The sequence below is a fragment of the Salmo trutta genome, chromosome 4 (genome assembly GCF_901001165.1).
Source record: "Salmo trutta chromosome 4, fSalTru1.1, whole genome shotgun sequence".
In the NCBI taxonomy this organism is placed as follows: Eukaryota; Metazoa; Chordata; class Actinopteri; order Salmoniformes; family Salmonidae; genus Salmo; species Salmo trutta.
In genome coordinates this window covers 69,231,370-69,249,213 of record NC_042960.1, presented here as the reverse complement: position 1 = coordinate 69,249,213, position 17,844 = coordinate 69,231,370, and the positions used below count along the sequence as shown (strand labels likewise).

General features: G+C 42.5%; 1 protein-coding gene across 1 annotated transcript; it reads left to right on the top strand.

The window, feature by feature from the left end:
* Positions 1-2,372: 2,372 nt before the first annotated feature.
* Positions 2,373-17,014, top strand: LOC115191421 (tripartite motif-containing protein 16-like). The gene is made up of 6 exons (XM_029749275.1): positions 2,373-3,086; positions 3,509-3,604; positions 14,762-14,995; positions 15,786-15,945; positions 16,071-16,130; positions 16,362-17,014. Exons 1-6 carry the CDS (start codon positions 2,505-2,507, stop codon positions 16,871-16,873), a joined length of 1,644 nt encoding a protein of 547 aa, XP_029605135.1. The 5' UTR covers positions 2,373-2,504; the 3' UTR covers positions 16,874-17,014.
* The last annotated feature ends 830 nt before the right edge of the window (positions 17,015-17,844 follow it).

Here is a 17,844-nt window from a genome sequence, read left to right as displayed (position 1 = left end):
AAAGGACCACATCCTAGGACCACATCCTAGTTAAGCAGTACACCTTGCTGCAGTCAGCTCTCTATGCCCGTTTGGTGAGCCACCATGCAGCTGGTGGGTCTCCAACCCAGCCACTATCTCAAGACTATGGACCTCTTAATGAACTCTTTTGATGTAGTTTTAATTGGTATGGTGGCCAAAGACATTTCAGTTATAGTTTTGATTGGTATGGTGGTCAGATCCAGAGTCAGATGAAGCCCTTTATCTACTGACCCAGAGTCAGATGAAGCCCTTTATCTACTGACCCAGAGTCAGATGAAGCCCTTTATCTACTGACCCAGAGTCAGATGAAGCCCTTTATCTACTGATCCAGAGTCAGATGAAGCCCTTTATCTACTGACCCAGAGTCAGATGAAGCCCTTTATCTACTGACCCAGAGTCAGATGAAGCCCTTTATCTACTGACCCAGAGTCAGATGAAGCCCTTTATCTACTGACTTAGTCAGATGAACTTGTGGAAAACATTTGTGGTGACAGAAATTAACTGAGGTACCAGGTAATTAAGTGAGATGACATATAGTTAGTCTTCAAGGTACTAAACTGAGTTATTGTGTGAAGAAGATACAATGAAGAAAACATTGTGCCAGTAAATCTGAATTAGAACAGCGTGTCGTACAAGTTCCTCTTCCTGGTCCTCTGTCTAAACCAAATGTTGTAGGCGGAGTGCCAAAAGAGCTTCTGGGTAGGGGCAGCGTCCTGTTGTTGAGATAGAAGTCACGACAACAGCTCAGCATTAGGGTTGACAACTGAGATGTGTCAGTTCTCAGAAACATGTTCCTAGAACTGAAACCACGCCCTGACCACAATGAGAGTTTCACCTAACAGCTGAGTAGCATGTTTTAGCTTAACCCCTGAAATGAGCCTTTTCCAAACTGCTTGTGTAAGATGGTGACACTTGAATCTCATGTAAAATAGTGTCTCTATAAGAGAGCTGTTGTTCCTGAATCATTGGTCTCTCTACCATGCACCCTGAGTGATGGTTGACCAGCCTCATGTATCCACATATTAATACAGCTGTTGTTCCTGAATCATTGGTCTCTCTACCGTGCACCCTGAGTGATGGTTGACCAGCCTCATGTCTCCACATATTAATACAGCTGTTGTTGAAAGATTCTTCAGTTTCTCCCCTTTCTGGTTAGAATTTCTACAACACATTTTTATGCCTCTGCGTGCAGTTTTTAAGAGACCGCCCAGTGATTATGCTCTGAGGAGAGCTAGGTGTTTTATTTAGCATTTTGAAATCCTTTTGAAAGTGATTTTTTTGAAACATTTATTTTTAATAAAACTACATGACATTTTCCTGTGTGTCTCCTTTACCTCGTGTCCTGGTCCTGAAAACACCTTACAGACAAGAGTATTCTACTACCAGGGATGGACAGAAATTACTACATATAAATACAAAATACCATAAAGATCAATGTATCAAATTAAACTACTAATACTTGTATTATGTAATATATATTATGTAACATATTTAATTTTTAATCTAGAAAGTATTTGGAAGTAGATGGACCAAACAGCAACACCCGTTTCAGTAACGGTTACAAAACCTTTTTTCTTGCTTGTTGACAATGATACTGTATGTTGTTATCTACCTTAGTTGAGCAAGTCACTCTGGATAAGCTAACTAAAATACGAATGTATATGTGAAAATGAACATAACAAATTTACCACAAAGCACACTGGGTATTATTATTGGCCTTGTTTGGAGGCGGAGCTCATTAGAATAATACTCAGCATGCTTCACAATATTTTACTTTTACATTTGAGTCATTTACCAGAAGCTCTGTTTAGTGCACTGATCTTCAGACAGCTAGGTGAGACAACAACATATTACAATCGTATCAAGTACATTTTCCCTCAACAAAATATATATCAACATTTTTACATACACATTTATATTTAGTTCATTTAGCAGACAGTCTTATCACACCATAGTACTATCATACTGCTGATACCAATGTTGTCATTTAGCAGAGTCTTATCAAACCATAGTACTATCAGACTGCTGATACCAATGTTGTCATTTAGCAGACAGTGTTATCACACCATAGTACTATGACTGCTGATACCAATGCAGGATGAAACGGGGACACAAGATGTGAACCGATATAATAAATGGTAAAGAAAAGTATTTAGTGTCAGCTGTGCCACTAGAGATTCTGGGTTCGAGTCCAGGCTCTGTCGCAGATGGCCGCGACCGGGAGACCCACGACAGAGCATAATATAAATACTAACCATCTCTGCCTACTAACCAACACACTGTCATACTTCCTTATCAAAGAAACCACACCACCTCTACATACAGAAAATACAGTCAAGTAGGAAACCACTCCCTGTCCTCTGGTGTAGAGTTCCATGAAACACAAAGTCATCTTTCACACTGAACAGAAAGTCATCTTTGACAATCAACAGAAAGTCATCTTTCACACTGCCATTGCTTAACCTACAGGAGAGAGCACCAAAATGGCAGAGAATCAGGAACTGTTCTGTTGCTCCATCTGTCTGGATCTACTGAAGGATCCGGTGACTACTGCCTGTGGACACAGTTACTGTAGAAGCTGTATTGAGGACTGCTGGGATCAGGATGTTCTGAAAGGGGTCTATAGCTGTCCTCAGTGCAGAGAGACCTTCACTCCAAGGCCTAATCTGAGGAAAAATAACATGTTGGCTGAGATGGTGGAGAAACTGAAGAAGACAGGACTCCAGGCTGCTCCCCCTCCTGCTCTGTGCTATGCTGGACCTGGAGATGTGGTGTGTGATTTCTGCACTGGGACCAGAAAGCAGAAAGCCCTCATGTCCTGTCTGCTGTGTCTGGCCTCTTACTGTGAGACTCACCTCCAACCTCACTATGAATTTCCTGCTTTCAAGAAGCACAAGCTGGTCAAAGCCACCGCACAACTACAGGAGAAAATCTGCTCTCATCATGACAAACTGCTGGAGGTTTACTGTCGTACCGATCAGCAGTGTATCTGTCTGCTTTGTGTGATGGATGAACATAAAGGCCATGATACAGTGTCAGCTGCCGCAGAGAGGACTGAGAAACGGGTAAGACCAGAACAACTTGTTGGTGACTGTCTGATAAACAAAGAATTAAAGATACAGTAGGAACTAAGGCTGTTTGAATATGAGATCATTCAAATGAAATCGATCCACAAATATGAACACACACCTTGAGTATATAGATATGTTAACCCAGATTTTCCAAATGTAACACAATTTTCTAAAGTCAAACACCATTATCAATCTGACTGCCCTTTAATGAGTCCAAAGTTCAGTCTCAACCTCTTGATACATGTAGGCCAACTGTAAAACTATAATCATTCACATAGCAACATAATATAATATTGTAAAGGGACTTCCTCAGGATTGTAGACCTTCCTCTCTATGGGTCCTATGTCACATTACTATACTATTGATCTACTGGATAAATACAGCTTGATAGCTCATTGAAGAGTGATTCTCCACAGAGGCAGCTGGGGATGAGTCAGCAGAAGGTCCAGCAGAGATTCCAGGAGAGAGAGAAGGAGCTGAAGGAGCTCCAACAGGCTGTGGAGTCTCTCAAGGTGAGTATTGTTGACCAGAGGAGACACACCATTTCACTTCTCTCCTCCAGTCAGAGAGAGAGAGAGGGGCCCCTCTTCAATCCCACTGACCCCACTGTTGGGAACAGGCTGTCTGGACCCCTTTCAGAGAATAGACTGCTTAATGTAACTGATGGGATATGAACCCAGGTCTACCGTGGGATAAACCAACATCTTGACCATTACATCAAGAGGACATTCCCTATTGGGCCGACACTGATTTAGAAGTTGCAGGCGTGGCTACCTCATCACATAACCATGAGTAACCATGACTGACTCAGGTCCCCTATACATTAACATGGAGCTCTCTCTCTCAATTCAATTCAAAGATCTTTATTGGCATGGGAAACATATGTTTACATTACCAAAGCAAGATAAATAGATACTAAACAAAAGTGAAATGAAATAAACAATTTGAAATGAAAAGTAAACATTACAGTCATAAAAGTTTCAAAGGAATAGAGACATTTCAAGTTTTCGCTCCGTGTCACGCAACAAGATCTGTTTCATGTTTTGCTCTTATGAACAGGACACCATTGAAATGTGTGATTTCTTGGGTCACGTTAAATGTGGAGGTGGAGCAATTGAAGTTGAAAATTCCTAGTGTTTGTGATGCCCGCCGATTGGTATGACGCAGACCCGGTGGTGAGCGTGGTGAAACAGAGGAGTCACTGTCAGTCCTTTTGAGTCTTTACCCGACAAAGTCATGTTGGGATATATCAGTTATCCTGTTAGAGTCTTTGTGTTGAATCCACTGAGCTGTTTCAGGTGCAACGTTTATGGTCATGTTGCAGCAGTTTGTAGGAGGGAGATTACAAGATGTGGGAAGTGTGGAGGAGGTCATGGGTTAGAGGATTGTGTAGTTTTGGTGGATAAAGTTCTGTGTGTCAACTGTAGGGGTGTCCATGTTGCTGGGGATCAGAGGTGTCTGGTGAGAGAGAGGCAAGTTGAGGTGACTAGAGTCAGAGTAGTGCAGAAGGTGTCGTATGCTGAAGCAGTGAAGAAAGTAGAGGAGGACGGGCCAAGGCTGAGGGATCCTGAGAGGATCCCTGTGAGTAGTAGATCTGTGACAGCACAGAGGGATAGGCCAACGAGGGATGTTCAGTTGAATTCATAGCAATGGTTATCAACTGTACCTCAGAAATGGAACGTAAATCACAGACAATAGATGTTGTGGTGGCAGCTGCAGAGAAGTATTTTGTCATATAAGATTTGACTTCAGAAGATTTCCAGGGTGTGTTGAGTGGTGGTGTCCCGTCCTCCCAGGTCGTTGGCATGGTGCAGGAGCAGATAGGGTCAAAGTAGTGGAATGGGGTAGTGGGTTTTTAATGAGTGTAGGGTTAGTTGGCATGGTGCAGGAGCAGATAGGGCCAAAGTAGTGGAATGGGGTAGTGGATGAGTGTAGGGTTAGTTGGCATGGTGCAGGAGCAGACAGGGTCAAAGTAGTGGAATGGGGTAGTGGGTTTTTAACGAGTGTAGGGTTAGTTGGAAGGGTGTTTTTTTATTTGAAAAAATATGAAATGTTCCTTTTCCTATTTTGTATCAGAAAGTAAAAAAGATTTATATTATAGTCCAGTTGGGGCGGTAATACAACATATTGGATGCCAACCGCCGTTAACCTCCAGAGAAGAAGAAACGTTATATTATGTCTATGTACAGTGTTGTAACAATGTCTCTCTCTCTCATTCCATCACTTCGTGGTAGTTGGTTGTGTGGGTCTCTGGTTATGAATCGGGTGCTGACAGACAATCGTTGATGGATATTTATAGAGCTCTGATCAGGATGACAATTGATTACAGGTGTATAGTTTATGGAACAGCAGCAAAGACTTAAGCTGGACAGAATCCAGTATATAGCTTTAAGGATATGTATTGGTGCATTTAAATCAACATCTGTATGTGTCTTACTAGTGGAGGCAGGTGAGATGCCTTTGGGTATATGGCGTAATAAAATGTCATTATATTATTGGGTTGCAAGGCTGTGAGGTTGAGCATCCCACTGCTACTGTTCTAGATGACTGTTGGGAATATACTAGTAGACAAGGCAGTGGTTTTGGTTGGACAGTTGGAAAGTTGCTGATGAGAGTGGTTTGAGGGAGTTAGAGGTTGGCCCTTCTGTGGTGATAGGGGATGTTCCTCCAGGGTTACTCCCAGATCCTGTTGTTGATCTCACCTTGGTAGACAAAAGGAAAAAAATGGTCAGAAGTAGTGAGAGTCTGCTGGGTCCCAGCACATTCAGGTGTGGAAGGGAATGAAATTGTAGACCAGTTAGCTAAAAGAGCTTTAAAACAAGATATAATATATATTAATGTTCCACTGGGTAGAGGTGAGGACAAATGTAAGATCAGAGACATTTTGACAGATGTGTGGCAGAAGAGATGGGACTCTGAGCACAAGGGACGGCATTTATATGTCCTCTAAAGGTCGGTGGACCAAGATTCAGAGGTCAGATTAGGAAGGAAGAGGTGGTGTTTACTCGATTGTGCTTAGAGCATTGTACATCGAACAGGTCCTTACATCTGGTTGGCAGCATGTGAATGGTTTGTGTCTGGAGGGTTTTGTCAATGAAACGGTGGAGCATGTGTTGTTATATTGTTGTAAGGATGTTGAAGAGAGGGAAAGATTGAAGTGTATGGTCATTGAGGTTGGATGGGGTTGGAGGGGGGGTTGGAAGGCATTTGGGGGAGGGATGGGGGAGGGTCTATTTGAAGTTAGTAGGGCTCTTTTTTATTTTCTCAGAAGTACTGAGTTAGGTAGGAGGATTTAGAAATGGTGTAAACCGTGATTGAACACACTCCAGCACAGTAGGTGGCGCCATGCACCTTTAACGTTGGTTTGCGGACCGCCATTATATCATAGAAGAAGAAGGTGTTGTGTGAGGGTTTTGTGGTTCCTGAGGAGGGCAACTATTCTTTTTGCGTATTTTCTAGTTGTTAAGGGTTTATTTATTGGTTTCAACTGTTTATCGGTTAGAGTTGAGGGGGGAGTAGGGTAGTTTGTTTGGGAGGTGTGATATCCTCAACCGAGTGGAGAAGAAACGCTGTCTCTTCAGGTGCATTCTGGAGAATGGTGTGGAGGAATTATTGATCATGGTCGGTGAACAGGTGGGAGAGGAACATATACACTCTGTATCCAGAATGAACAAGGCGGTGGTTGTGGTAATGTAAAAGGTGAGTCTTGTTGCCCGGCTAGTTACCAGTATGATTTATGTGAGGGGTGTGTTGGTGCCGATTTCGACAAGAGTAGTGGTGTCTAATCTGCCACCGTATGAACAGATCCATAAAGAGTTGGTTGGTTTTGGTTGGGTGTCTCTTTTCGTAGGCAAGTGTTTGTTTCTTATCTGAATTCAAGGTTAAACAGGGGAGGGGTGGTACACAGGGTTTGTTTAGGGCAGACAAGCGCGATCAGCCAGATAAATCTAGTTCACTGCATCCGCCAAGGAGCCCAGTTATATAATATTACCATGTGTCCCAGCTATTTGCCGTAGTTTTGAAGTAAACGCGAAAAAGCGGGGCTTGTTTTAGGTCATGTCTCACCCTGCCAGCTCCTATTAGTTGTATTGAAAAAACAGGTCTTATTTTAGGCCATGTTTCACCCTGCCAGCTCCTATTAGTTGTATTGAAAAAACAGGTCTTATTTTAGGTCATGTTTCACCCTGCCAGCTCCTATTAGTTGTATTGAAAAAACAGGTCTTATTTTAGGCCATGTTTCACCCTGCCAGCTCCTATTAGTTGTATTGAAAAAACAGGTCTTATTTTAGGTCATGTTTCACCCTGCCAGCTCCTATTAGTTGTATTGAAAAAACAGGTCTTATTTTAGGCCATGTTTCACCCTGCCAGATCCTATTAGTTGTATTGAACAAACAGGCCTTATTTTAGGTCATGTTTCACCCTGCCAGCTCCTATTAGTTGTATTGAAAAAACAGGTCTTATTTTAGGTCATGTTTCACCCTGCCAGCTCCTATTAGTTGTATTGAAAAAACAGGTCTTATTTTAGGTCATGTTTCACCCTGCCAGCTCCTATTAGTTGTATTGAACACTGTTGCACCAACTCACCTTCTGAAAGTTCTATTCCCAGTCCATTGTTCTGCGTCACAATGTCAGCTTCACTATTGTTACCAATGAGACCAGCCCGCATCAACTTCTATGGGCTACGTGGGACGCTAGCGTCCCACCCGCGGTACATACTATCAACAGCCTGTGAAACATCAGGGCGCCAAATTTGAAAACTATTGTCATAATTCAAATTTCTCAAACATACAACTATCTTACACCCTTTGAAAGATAAACATCTCCTTAATCTAACCACGTTGTCCGATTTCAAAAAGGCTTTACGGCGAAAGCATAAAGTTAGATTATGTTAGGACAGTACATAGACAAAACATTACACACAGCCATTTTCAATGCAAAGACAGGCGTCACCAAAAGCAGAAAACCAGCTAAAATTATGCACTAACCTTTGACAATCTTCATCAGATGACACTCCTATGACATTATGTTAGACAATACATGCATTTTGTTCTATCAAGCGTATTTCCCCCAAAACTCTCGGTGAACAGCACAACAATCTACAAAAATACTCGTCATAAACGTTGATAAAATATTAAACTGTTATTCAAAGAATTATAGATTAACATCTCCTGAATGCAACCGCATTGTCAGATTTCAAAATAACTTTACTGGGAAAGCACACTTTGCAATAATCTGAGTACTGTGCTCAGAAAAATACACTACGCAATACAGATAGCCGCCATTTTGGAGTCATAATGTACTGAAGCGCGCGGGACTTTTCGTCACGAATGTGCAAAAAATATATATTTACGTTCGTTCAAACATGTCAAACGTTGTATAGCATCAATCTTTAGGGCCTTTAGAACGTCAAACTTCAGTAATATTCCAACCGGACCCATGCTATGTCTTGAAAAATGTTTTGGAACATAGGTCCTTTCTTACGTGAATGCACGCAATGAACTGAAGTGGTTTTCTCAGTGACCTGATTCCCAGCCTGCTTGTTCGGTCCGTGTTTGCCGCAAAAGGCAAAAAAAAAGACTGTTGACATCTAGTGGAAGCCTTAGGAAGTGCAAAATGAACCCTAACTCACTGTGTGTCAGAAAGGTAAGGACTTGGAAAAAAATACAGGCACCAGATTTTCATTTCCTGCTTGGAATCTTCTCAGGTTTTTGCCTGCTATATGAGTTATGTTATACTCACAGACACCATTCAAACAGTTTTAGAAACTTCAGAGTGTTTTTTATCCGAAAATCACTAATAATATGCATATTCTATTTTCTGGGCCAGAGTAGTAACCTGTTGAAATTGGGTACGTTTTTCATCCGGCCGTGAAAATACTGCCCCCGAGCCCCAACAGGTTTTAACCTTGTAGGTTTACCTCAGGTAACTTATTATTAACTAGGTTACAGCTACTTGGTGAGGAAGCTCACTGTTCACCTGGTTACACGTTGTAGTGACCTACAGTGTTAGTGAGTAGAACAGATGGTTGGTGCAAAGACATCAAATGTTAAATATGTTTAAACATATTTTATTTCAGAAAAAGGTTTAAAACCTAAACAAAACGTATGTCCCTGTCCACTTTTTCAAGATGTGGCTGATTTAAACAGCCAGAAAATATATTTTTTTAAATGAATAAATACATTTTTTTTTATATATGTTGTTTCTAAATGGCTGCTGGGTAATTTGATATGCGTTGAAATCTGTTGGTTCGTAGGCATCAAATAGAAAGAATGCTGCGCAGGTTCACTGAGTTTTAAACCAAAAGGATAGGTGGAGCTCATTGATTTGTAGCTCTGACACAGTTGCTACCTCAGATTATGCCCACAGAAGACCACAGGGAGAAGCAAGAGAGATATAAACCCATACAGTTTCTCTTTAAATACCCTGAACCTAACAATCAATCAAATGTATTTATGAAGCCCGTTTTACATCAGCAGATGTCACAAAGTGCTGTACAGAAACTCTAACCCTACGTATAACCTATTTTAGCCTGAACCCTAATTCTAGGGTAGGGTAGCCTACAACTATTTTAGTAATAATATTATGTTAGTAAATACCATTTTAGTACTAAATAGCATTTGTTATTTTTTAAATTAAACCTATTTAAGCATTTGCTTTTTATTAGTTATTTTATTATATTTATTATTGCAAGGCAGAACACTTGATAAACAAGACTCATTTGTTTTATATGTTAAATGTGGTTTGAACTGTGTGACATAGTAACCTCTATGTGAAAGTCCAGTAATTGGCGTGGGATAGGTGGGGCAGGTTTGAGACTGATCTCTCGAATTAAATACACTTTATTTCTCAGCTGTCTCACCAATGTCTTTACGTGAATTAATAACTTTTAATTGGTAAATATTTCCAATAGATGGCAGCATAAGACCACGAAGCATCAGTTATAGGCTACAAGCAGCAATATGATTTACATAAAATAGCATGCAACCAAAGACTATGTCCCATGATTTTCTAAAATGGTCACTCATTACTTTACAGTTAGCTATATATCTCTTGTTAGTCCTGTGTTGCTTTTGGGAGATCAAAACATTATTAACTATAGAAGGTATTGAACCCTGGTCAAATTACCACTAGTCAGATGTGCTGACCTCAACCCTAGTAAACACGCATTATGACATCATGTTAATATGTCATATTGGGAGGAAACAGCCTCGGAATAGAAAAGATGATGTATCTTCCAGCCCGACAATAAATGACATCATGCTGCCCTCACGGTTAGTAAATGTACCTCAACATGCCCCTCTCTTGTGGGAGAAGGCAGAGTGCTCGCTGCTCGCAGATGGAACAAGCTTTTGGAGGGGCTTGTTGAGTTGGATACTTGTACTTGACCTAAACTAATCTGAACTGTCTTATGCTGCCATCTATTGGAATTATTTAGCATTATCAGCAGTTCTGAATACAGTGTATATCCTTACTAAAGTAGTAATTACTCAGAATTACAAAATATAAAGTGTTATAGTTAATTTTATCACTAACAGTCATAAAATAACCATTTATAGCATAATGTATCTGACATAAACCAAAAACATCATACATTCAGTTAATTATATTAAAATGTATATATTTAAATAGGTGACATTATCTGCCAGAGTAAAACCCACTTAACATACACTGCTCAAAAAAATAAAGGGAACACTTAAACAACACAATGTAACTCCAAGTCAATCACACTTCTGTGAAATCAAACTGTCCACTTAGGAAGCAACACTGATTGACAATAAATTTCACATGCTGTTGTACAAATGGAATAGACAACAGGTGGAAATTATAGGCAATTAGCAAGACACCCCCAATAAAGGAGTGGTTCTGCAGGTGGGGACCACAGACCACTTCTCAGTTCCTATGCTTCCTGGCTGATGTTTTGGTCACTTTTGAATGCTGGCGGTGCTTTCACTCTAGTGGTAGCATGAGATGGAGTCTACAACCCACACAAGTGGCTCAGGTAGTACAGCTCATCCAGGATGGCACATCAATGCGAGCTGTGGCAAGAAGGTTTGCTGTGTCTGTCAGCGTAGTGTCCAGAGCATGGAGGCGCTACCAGGAGACAGGCCAGTACATCAGGAGACGTGGAGGAGGCCGTAGGAGGGCAACAACCCAGCAGCAGGACCGCTACCTCCGCCTTTGTGCAAGGAGGAGCAGGAGAAGCACTGCCAGAGCCCTGCAAAATGACCTCCAGCAGGCCACAAATGTGCATGTGTCTGCTCAAACGGTCAGAAACAGACTCCATGAGGGTGGTATGAGGGCCCGACGTCCACAGGTGGGGGTTGTGCTTACAGCCCAACACCGTGCAGGACGTTTTGCATTTGCCAGAGAACACCAAGATTGGCAAATTCGCCACTAACGCCCTGTGCTCTTCACAGATGAAAGCAGGTTCACACTGAGCACGTGACAGACGTGACAGAGTCTGGAGACGCCGTGGAGAACATTCTGCTGCCTGCAACATCCTCCAGCATGACCGGTTTGGCGGTGGGTTAGTCATGGTGTGGGGTGGCATTTCTTTGGGGGGCCTCCATGTGCTCGCCAGAGGTAGCCTGACTGCCATTAGGTACCGAGATGAGATCCTCAGACCCCTTGTGAGACCATAGCCTTCCCTGTAGCTCAGTTGGTAGAGCATGGTGTTTGCAATGCCAGGGTTGTGGGTTCAATTCCCACGGGGGGCCAGCACAGAACAAAAAAAAAATTTATGAAATGTATCTATTCACTACTGTAAGTCGGTCTGGATAAGAGCATCTGCTAAATGACTAAAATGTAAAAAAAAAAATATGCTGGTGCGGTTGGCCCTGGGTTCCTCCTAATGCAAGACAATGCTAGACCTCATGTGGCTGGAGTGTGTCAGCAGTTCCTGCAAGAGGAAGGCATTGATGCTATGGACTGGCCCGCTCGTTTCCCAGACCTGAAACCAATTGAGCACATCTGGTACATCATGTCTCGCTCCACAGACTGTCCAGGAGTTGCTGGATGCTTTAGTCCAGATCTGGGAGGAGATCCCTCAGGAGACCATCCGCCACCTCATCAGGAGCATGCCCAGGCGTTGTAGGGAGGTCATACAGGCACGTGTAGGCCACACACACTACTGAGCCTCATTTTGACTTGTTTTAAGGACATTACATCAAAGTTGGATCAGCCTGTAGTGTGGTTTTCCACTTTAATTTTGAGTGTGACTCCAACTCCAGACCTCCATGGATTGATAAATTGGATTTCCATTGATTATTTTTGTGTGATTTTGTTGTCAGCACATTCAACTATGTAAAGAAAAAAGTATTTAATAAGATTATTTATTTCACTCAGATCTAGGATGTGTTGTTTAAGTGTTCCCTTTATTTTTTTGAGCAGTATATAAACACAGACACTGGAGACAGACACTGAAAATGAGCTTTTTTAATATAAACAATGAAACTGACATAAGGCGACTCCGGGATGCTGGCCTTCTGGCCTTCTAGGCAGAGTTGCAAAGAAAAAGCCATATTTCAGACTTACCAATACAAGTATTAAGATGGGAAAAAGAACTGGCACTGGACAGAGGACCTCTGCCAAGAAGGCCAGCATCCCGGAGTCGCCTCTTCACTGTTGACGTTGAGACTGGTGTTTTGCGGGTACTATTTAATGAAGCTGCCAGTTGAGGACTTGTGAGGCTTCTGTTTCTCAAACTCGACACACTAATGTACTTGTCCTCTTGCTCAGTTGTGCACCGGGACCTCCCACTCCTCTTTCTATTCTGGTTAGAGCCAGTTTGCGCTGTTCTGTGAAGGGAGTAGTACACAGCGTTGTACGAGAGCTTTAGTTTCTTGGCAATTTCTCACATTTAATAGCCTTCATTTCTCAGAACAAGAATAGACTGACGAGTTTCAGAAGAAAGTTATTTGTTTCTAGCCATTTTGAGCCTGTAATCAAATCCACAAATGCTGATGCTCCAGATACTCAACTAGTCTAAAGAAGGCCAGTTTTATTTACATTTTTAGTAATTTAGCAGACACTCTTATCCAGAGCGACTTACAGTAGTGAATACATACATTTCATGCATTTTTTTTGTACTGGACCCCGTGGGAATCAAACCCACAACCCTGGAGTTGCACACACCATGCTGGCGTTGCAAAGACCATGCTCTACCAACTAGGCCACAGTTGGTAGAGCATGAATCAGAACAACAGTGTTCAGCTGTGCTAACATAATTGCAAAAGGTTTGTCTAATGATCAATTAGCCTTTTAAAATGATAAACTTGGATTAGCTAACACAACATGCCGTTGGAACACAGGAGTGATGGTTGCTGATAATGGGCCTCTGTACACCTATGTACAGTTGAAGTCGGAAGTTTACATACACCTTAGCCAAATTCATTTAAACTCAGTTTTTCACAATTCCTGACATTTAATCCTGGTAAAAAATCCCTGTTTTAGGTCAGTTGGGATCACCACTTTATTTTAAGAATGTGAAATGTCAGAATAATGGTAGAGAGAATGATTTATTTCAGCTTTTATTTCTTTCATCACATTCCCAGTGGGTCAGAAGTTTACATGCACTCAATTAGTATTTGGTATCATTGCCTTTAAATTGTTTAACTTGGGTGATGTTTCGGGTAGCCTTCCACAAGCTTCCCACAATAAGTTGGGTGAATTTAGTCCCATTCCTCCTGACAGAGCTGGTGTAACTGAGTCAGGTTTGTACATTTTTTACATTTTAGTCATTTAGCAGACGCTCTTATCCAGAGCGACTTACAGAAGTGAATGCATACATTTAATAAAAAATGTTTTTTTCTCGTACTGGTCCCCCATGGGAATTGAACCCACAACCCTGGTGTTGCAAACACCACGCTCTACCAAATGAGCCACACGGGACCATAGGTAGGCCTCCATTGTAGGCCTCCATTGTAGGCCTCCTTGCTCGTTCTGGGATTGATTTGCACTTTTCGCACCAAAGTACGTTCAGCTCTAGGAGACAGAATGAGTCTCCTTCCTGAGCGGTATGACGGCTGTGTGGTCCCATGGTGTTTATACTTGCGTACTATTGTTTGTACAGAGGAAGGTGGTACCTAGAGACATTTGGAAATTGCTCCCAAGGATAAACTAGACTGGTGGAGGTCTACAATTTGTTTTCTGAGGTATTGGCTGATTTCTTTTGATTTTCCCATGATGTCAAGCAAAGAGGCACTGAGTTTGAAGGTCGGCCTTGAAATACATCCACAGGTACACCTCCAATTGACTCAAATGATGTCAATTAGCCTATCAGAAGCTTCTAAAGCCATGACATTTTCTGGAATTTTCCAAGCTGTTTAAAGGCACAGTCAACTTAGTGTATGTAAACTTTTGACCCACTGGAATTGTGATACAGTGAATTATAAGTGAAATAATCTGTCTGTAAACAATTGTTGGACGGCAGCGTTCTGACTCAAAGCGGTGCAGAGGCTACTGTACATTCTCACTCTCTCTCTCTCTCTCTCTGTATCTCTCTCTCTCTCTCTCTCTCTCGCTCTCTCTCTCTCTCTCTCTCTCTCTCTCTCTCTGTCTCTCACTGCCCCCCTTTCTCTCTCTTTCTCTCTCTTTTTCTCTCTCTCTCTCTCTCTCTCTCTCTCTCTCTCTCTCTCTCTCTCTCTGTCTCTCTCTCTCTCTCTTAACAGCGCTCTGCACAGTCAGCAGTGGAGGACAGTGATCAGATCTTTACTGAGCTGATCCGCTCCATTGAGAGAAGGAGCTCTGAGGTGAAGGAGCTGATCAGAGCCCAAGAGAAGGCTCAAGTGAGTCAAGCTGAAGGACTCCTGGAGCAACTGAAGCAGGAGATAGCTGAGCTGAGGAAGAGAAGCACTGAGCTGGAGCAGCTCTCACACACAGAGGATCACATCCATTTCCTCCAGGTAACTAAACTGCCTTGTTACATGTGATATGAAATTAACTTAATGTGAAACTATTCATATCAATCATTATGTTGTCCTCTCTCTCTCTGTCCCTGTCTCTCTCTGTCCCTGTCTCTCTCTTTGTCTGTCTCTCTGTCCCTCTCTCTGTCCCTCTCTCTCTCTCTGTCCCTCTCTCTCTCTCTGTCCCTCTCTCTCTCTCTCTCTCTCTCTCTCTGTCCGTCTCTCTCTCTCTGTCCCGTCTCTCTCTCTCTGTCCCTCTCTCTCTCTGTCCCTCTCTCTCTCTGTCCCTCTCTCTCTCGCTGTCCCCCTCTCGCTGTCCCCGTCTCTCTGTCCCACTCTCTCTGCCACCCCCCACTCTCTCTCTCTCTCTCTCTCTCTCTCTCTCTCTCTCTCTCTCTCCCTCTCCTTCTCTCTCTCTCTCTCTCTCTCTCTCTCTCTGTCCGTCCCTCTCTCTCTCTCTCTCTCTCTCTGTCCGTCCCCCTCTCTCTCCCTCTGTCCCTCTCTCTCTCTCTCTCTCTCTCTGTCCGTCTCTCTCTCTCTGTCCGTCTCTCTCTCTCTGTCCGTCTCTCTCTCTCTGTCCCTCTCTCTCTCTCTGTCCCTCTCTCTCTCTCTGTCCCACTCTCTCTGCCCTCCCTCTCTCTCTCTCTCTCTCCCTCTCCTCTTTCTCTCTCTCTCTCTCTCTCTCTCTCTCTCTCTCTCTCTCTCTCTGTCCGTCCCTCTCTCTCTCTCTCTCTCTCTATGTCCGTCCCCCTCTCTCTCCCTCTGTCTCTCCCTCTCTCTCTCTCTCCAGAGTTATCAGTCTCTCTCCAGTATCAGTGTATCTTCAGACTTACCCAGCATCGTTGTCCGTCCTCTTCAGCACTTTGGAGATGTGAGTAAGACTGTGTCTGAACTGAGAGAGAAACTAGAAGACTTCCTTAAAGGAGAATGGACCAAGATCTCCACTACAGGTGTGTTGAAAACAAAAAGAACATCAACTTTAGACCATTGAAAGCTCCCTACTAGTCATATATATGTGGAATATGGTATGATGATAACATTCCCTCTCTCTGTCAATGTGTTTGTGTGTCTGTAGTGAATATAGTGGAGGTTGTGCTGCCTCCAGATCCCAAGACCAGAGACCAGTTGTTACAATGTGAGTCTCTTTATTGTGAAGTAACTAACAGTCTCTTTTTACTGACACTCCTAACAATCCCTCTAGAAATATATAGCAATAGTAGATCTAATCAAAGACTGGGTATCTATCTGACTCCTCATATTTCTCTGATTTGATCTCTGCTGTGCTCTAATCAAAGACAGGGTAGATACAGTATCTGACTTAACTTATTGTTCTGACTCCCCTCATTGGTCTCTGCTCTTCTCCCAGATTCCTGTCAGCTCAGACTGGACCCAAACACAGCAAACACACACCTCTCTCTGTCTGAAGGGAACAGAAAGGTGACCTATACAGACCAAGTCCAACCATATCCTGACCATCCAGACAGATTCACCAACACCTACCAGGTTCTGTGTAGAGAGGGTCTGTCTGGACGCTGTTACTGGGAGGTGGAGTGGACTGGGGAGTGGGTTTATACAGCAGTCTCATATAAAGACATCAGCAGAACAGGGTCAGGTGAGGCATTTGGACACCATAACAAGTCCTGGAGATTACTGTGCTGTAGTGGTGGTTATTGTTTCAAACACAATAATGTTGTGACTAAAGTATCAGGCCCTCAGTCCACCAGAGTAGGAGTGTACCTGGATCACAAGGCAGGTACTCTGTCCTTCTACAGTGTCTCTGACACAATGACCCTCCTCCACAGAGAACAGACTACATTCACTCAGCCCCTCTATCCTGGGTTTAGTCTCAATGGTACTGCTGAGCTGGTTAAACTGTAGTAGGGTCCACATAGATACTAGTCATGCTGGTGGTGATGGTCCCCAGATGTAATGATTCATTCTACTCTGTTTTATCTACAATTATTAAACTGATTTGATCTTCAGATGTTCTGAATTAAAATAAACCTTTAATGTTTTCATATTTTTGTAATTGCAATGTTTTAATCTTGTACATTTCCATGAATCATGATGTATGGTGTTGTTGTATATTGGTTGTCATTCAGAACCATTGATATGTTTTCTCAGTTGGTTCTCTGTCTCTATGTAATTCTCCTCAGTATCATTGATCAGCTTGTAGGCTCGGTCCTAATTGATGTGTTCTCTGTCACCTGGAGCTGCATGGAAAATGGTCCAGGAACAAAAGGACAATTCAGGACTAGTCAGCCCACTACAAGCTGGAATCACTTACTTTCTACTAAAGTATATGGTCTGGTTTCCCAGACACAGATTAATCCTAGTCCTGGACTAAAAAGCATGTTCAATGTAGATGTCCAGGAAACCGGCCCTAAATGTGTCATCTTTCATCCTCCAATACTGCTCAGTCCAGCAACATTAAACCTGTCCAGCAGGTGGTGCTATTGACCAAACAATAAAACCAGCAGATATCTTGACTTGCCACTCAGTATATCATTAATGTTCAGAATAGTACTTTAATATCATTGGAGATTGATGGTCTTCTTAATCCACTATCCAGAGTCAGGAACAGATGAATTTAGGTCTGCTACAGCTCAGTGATTTAAATATGATTTATGGTGATGGGAAATAAAAAATACAACACTAAACTTCTTCTAGTAATAGTTTTCCTTTGTTATTTATTCCAAGGTGTGTCTTTAACTTGTAAATGGATTGTGTGGAGGTGAGCTAGTGGTGTGGCTGATAGAATAGAATGAAAAGGGAGGAGGGGAGGAAGAGGGGAGGAGTGAAGGGCTGTTCAAGAAACCAGATGAGGAAGAGAAAGATGTTCAGGGGAA

What these genes read in the sequence shown, in the direction of transcription:
- LOC115191421 (XM_029749275.1), top strand. Translation starts at nt 2,505, where the DNA reads ATGGCAGAGAATCAGGAACTGTTCTGTTGCTCCATCTGTCTGGATCTA. An exon ending in ATCACATCCATTTCCTCCAG is followed by an intron (nt 14,996 to 15,785) that starts GTAACTAAACTG and finishes CTCTCTCTCCAG; the next exon opens with AGTTATCAGTCTCTCTCCAG. An exon ending in GACCAAGATCTCCACTACAG is followed by an intron (nt 15,946 to 16,070) that starts GTGTGTTGAAAA and finishes GTGTGTCTGTAG; the next exon opens with TGAATATAGTGGAGGTTGTG.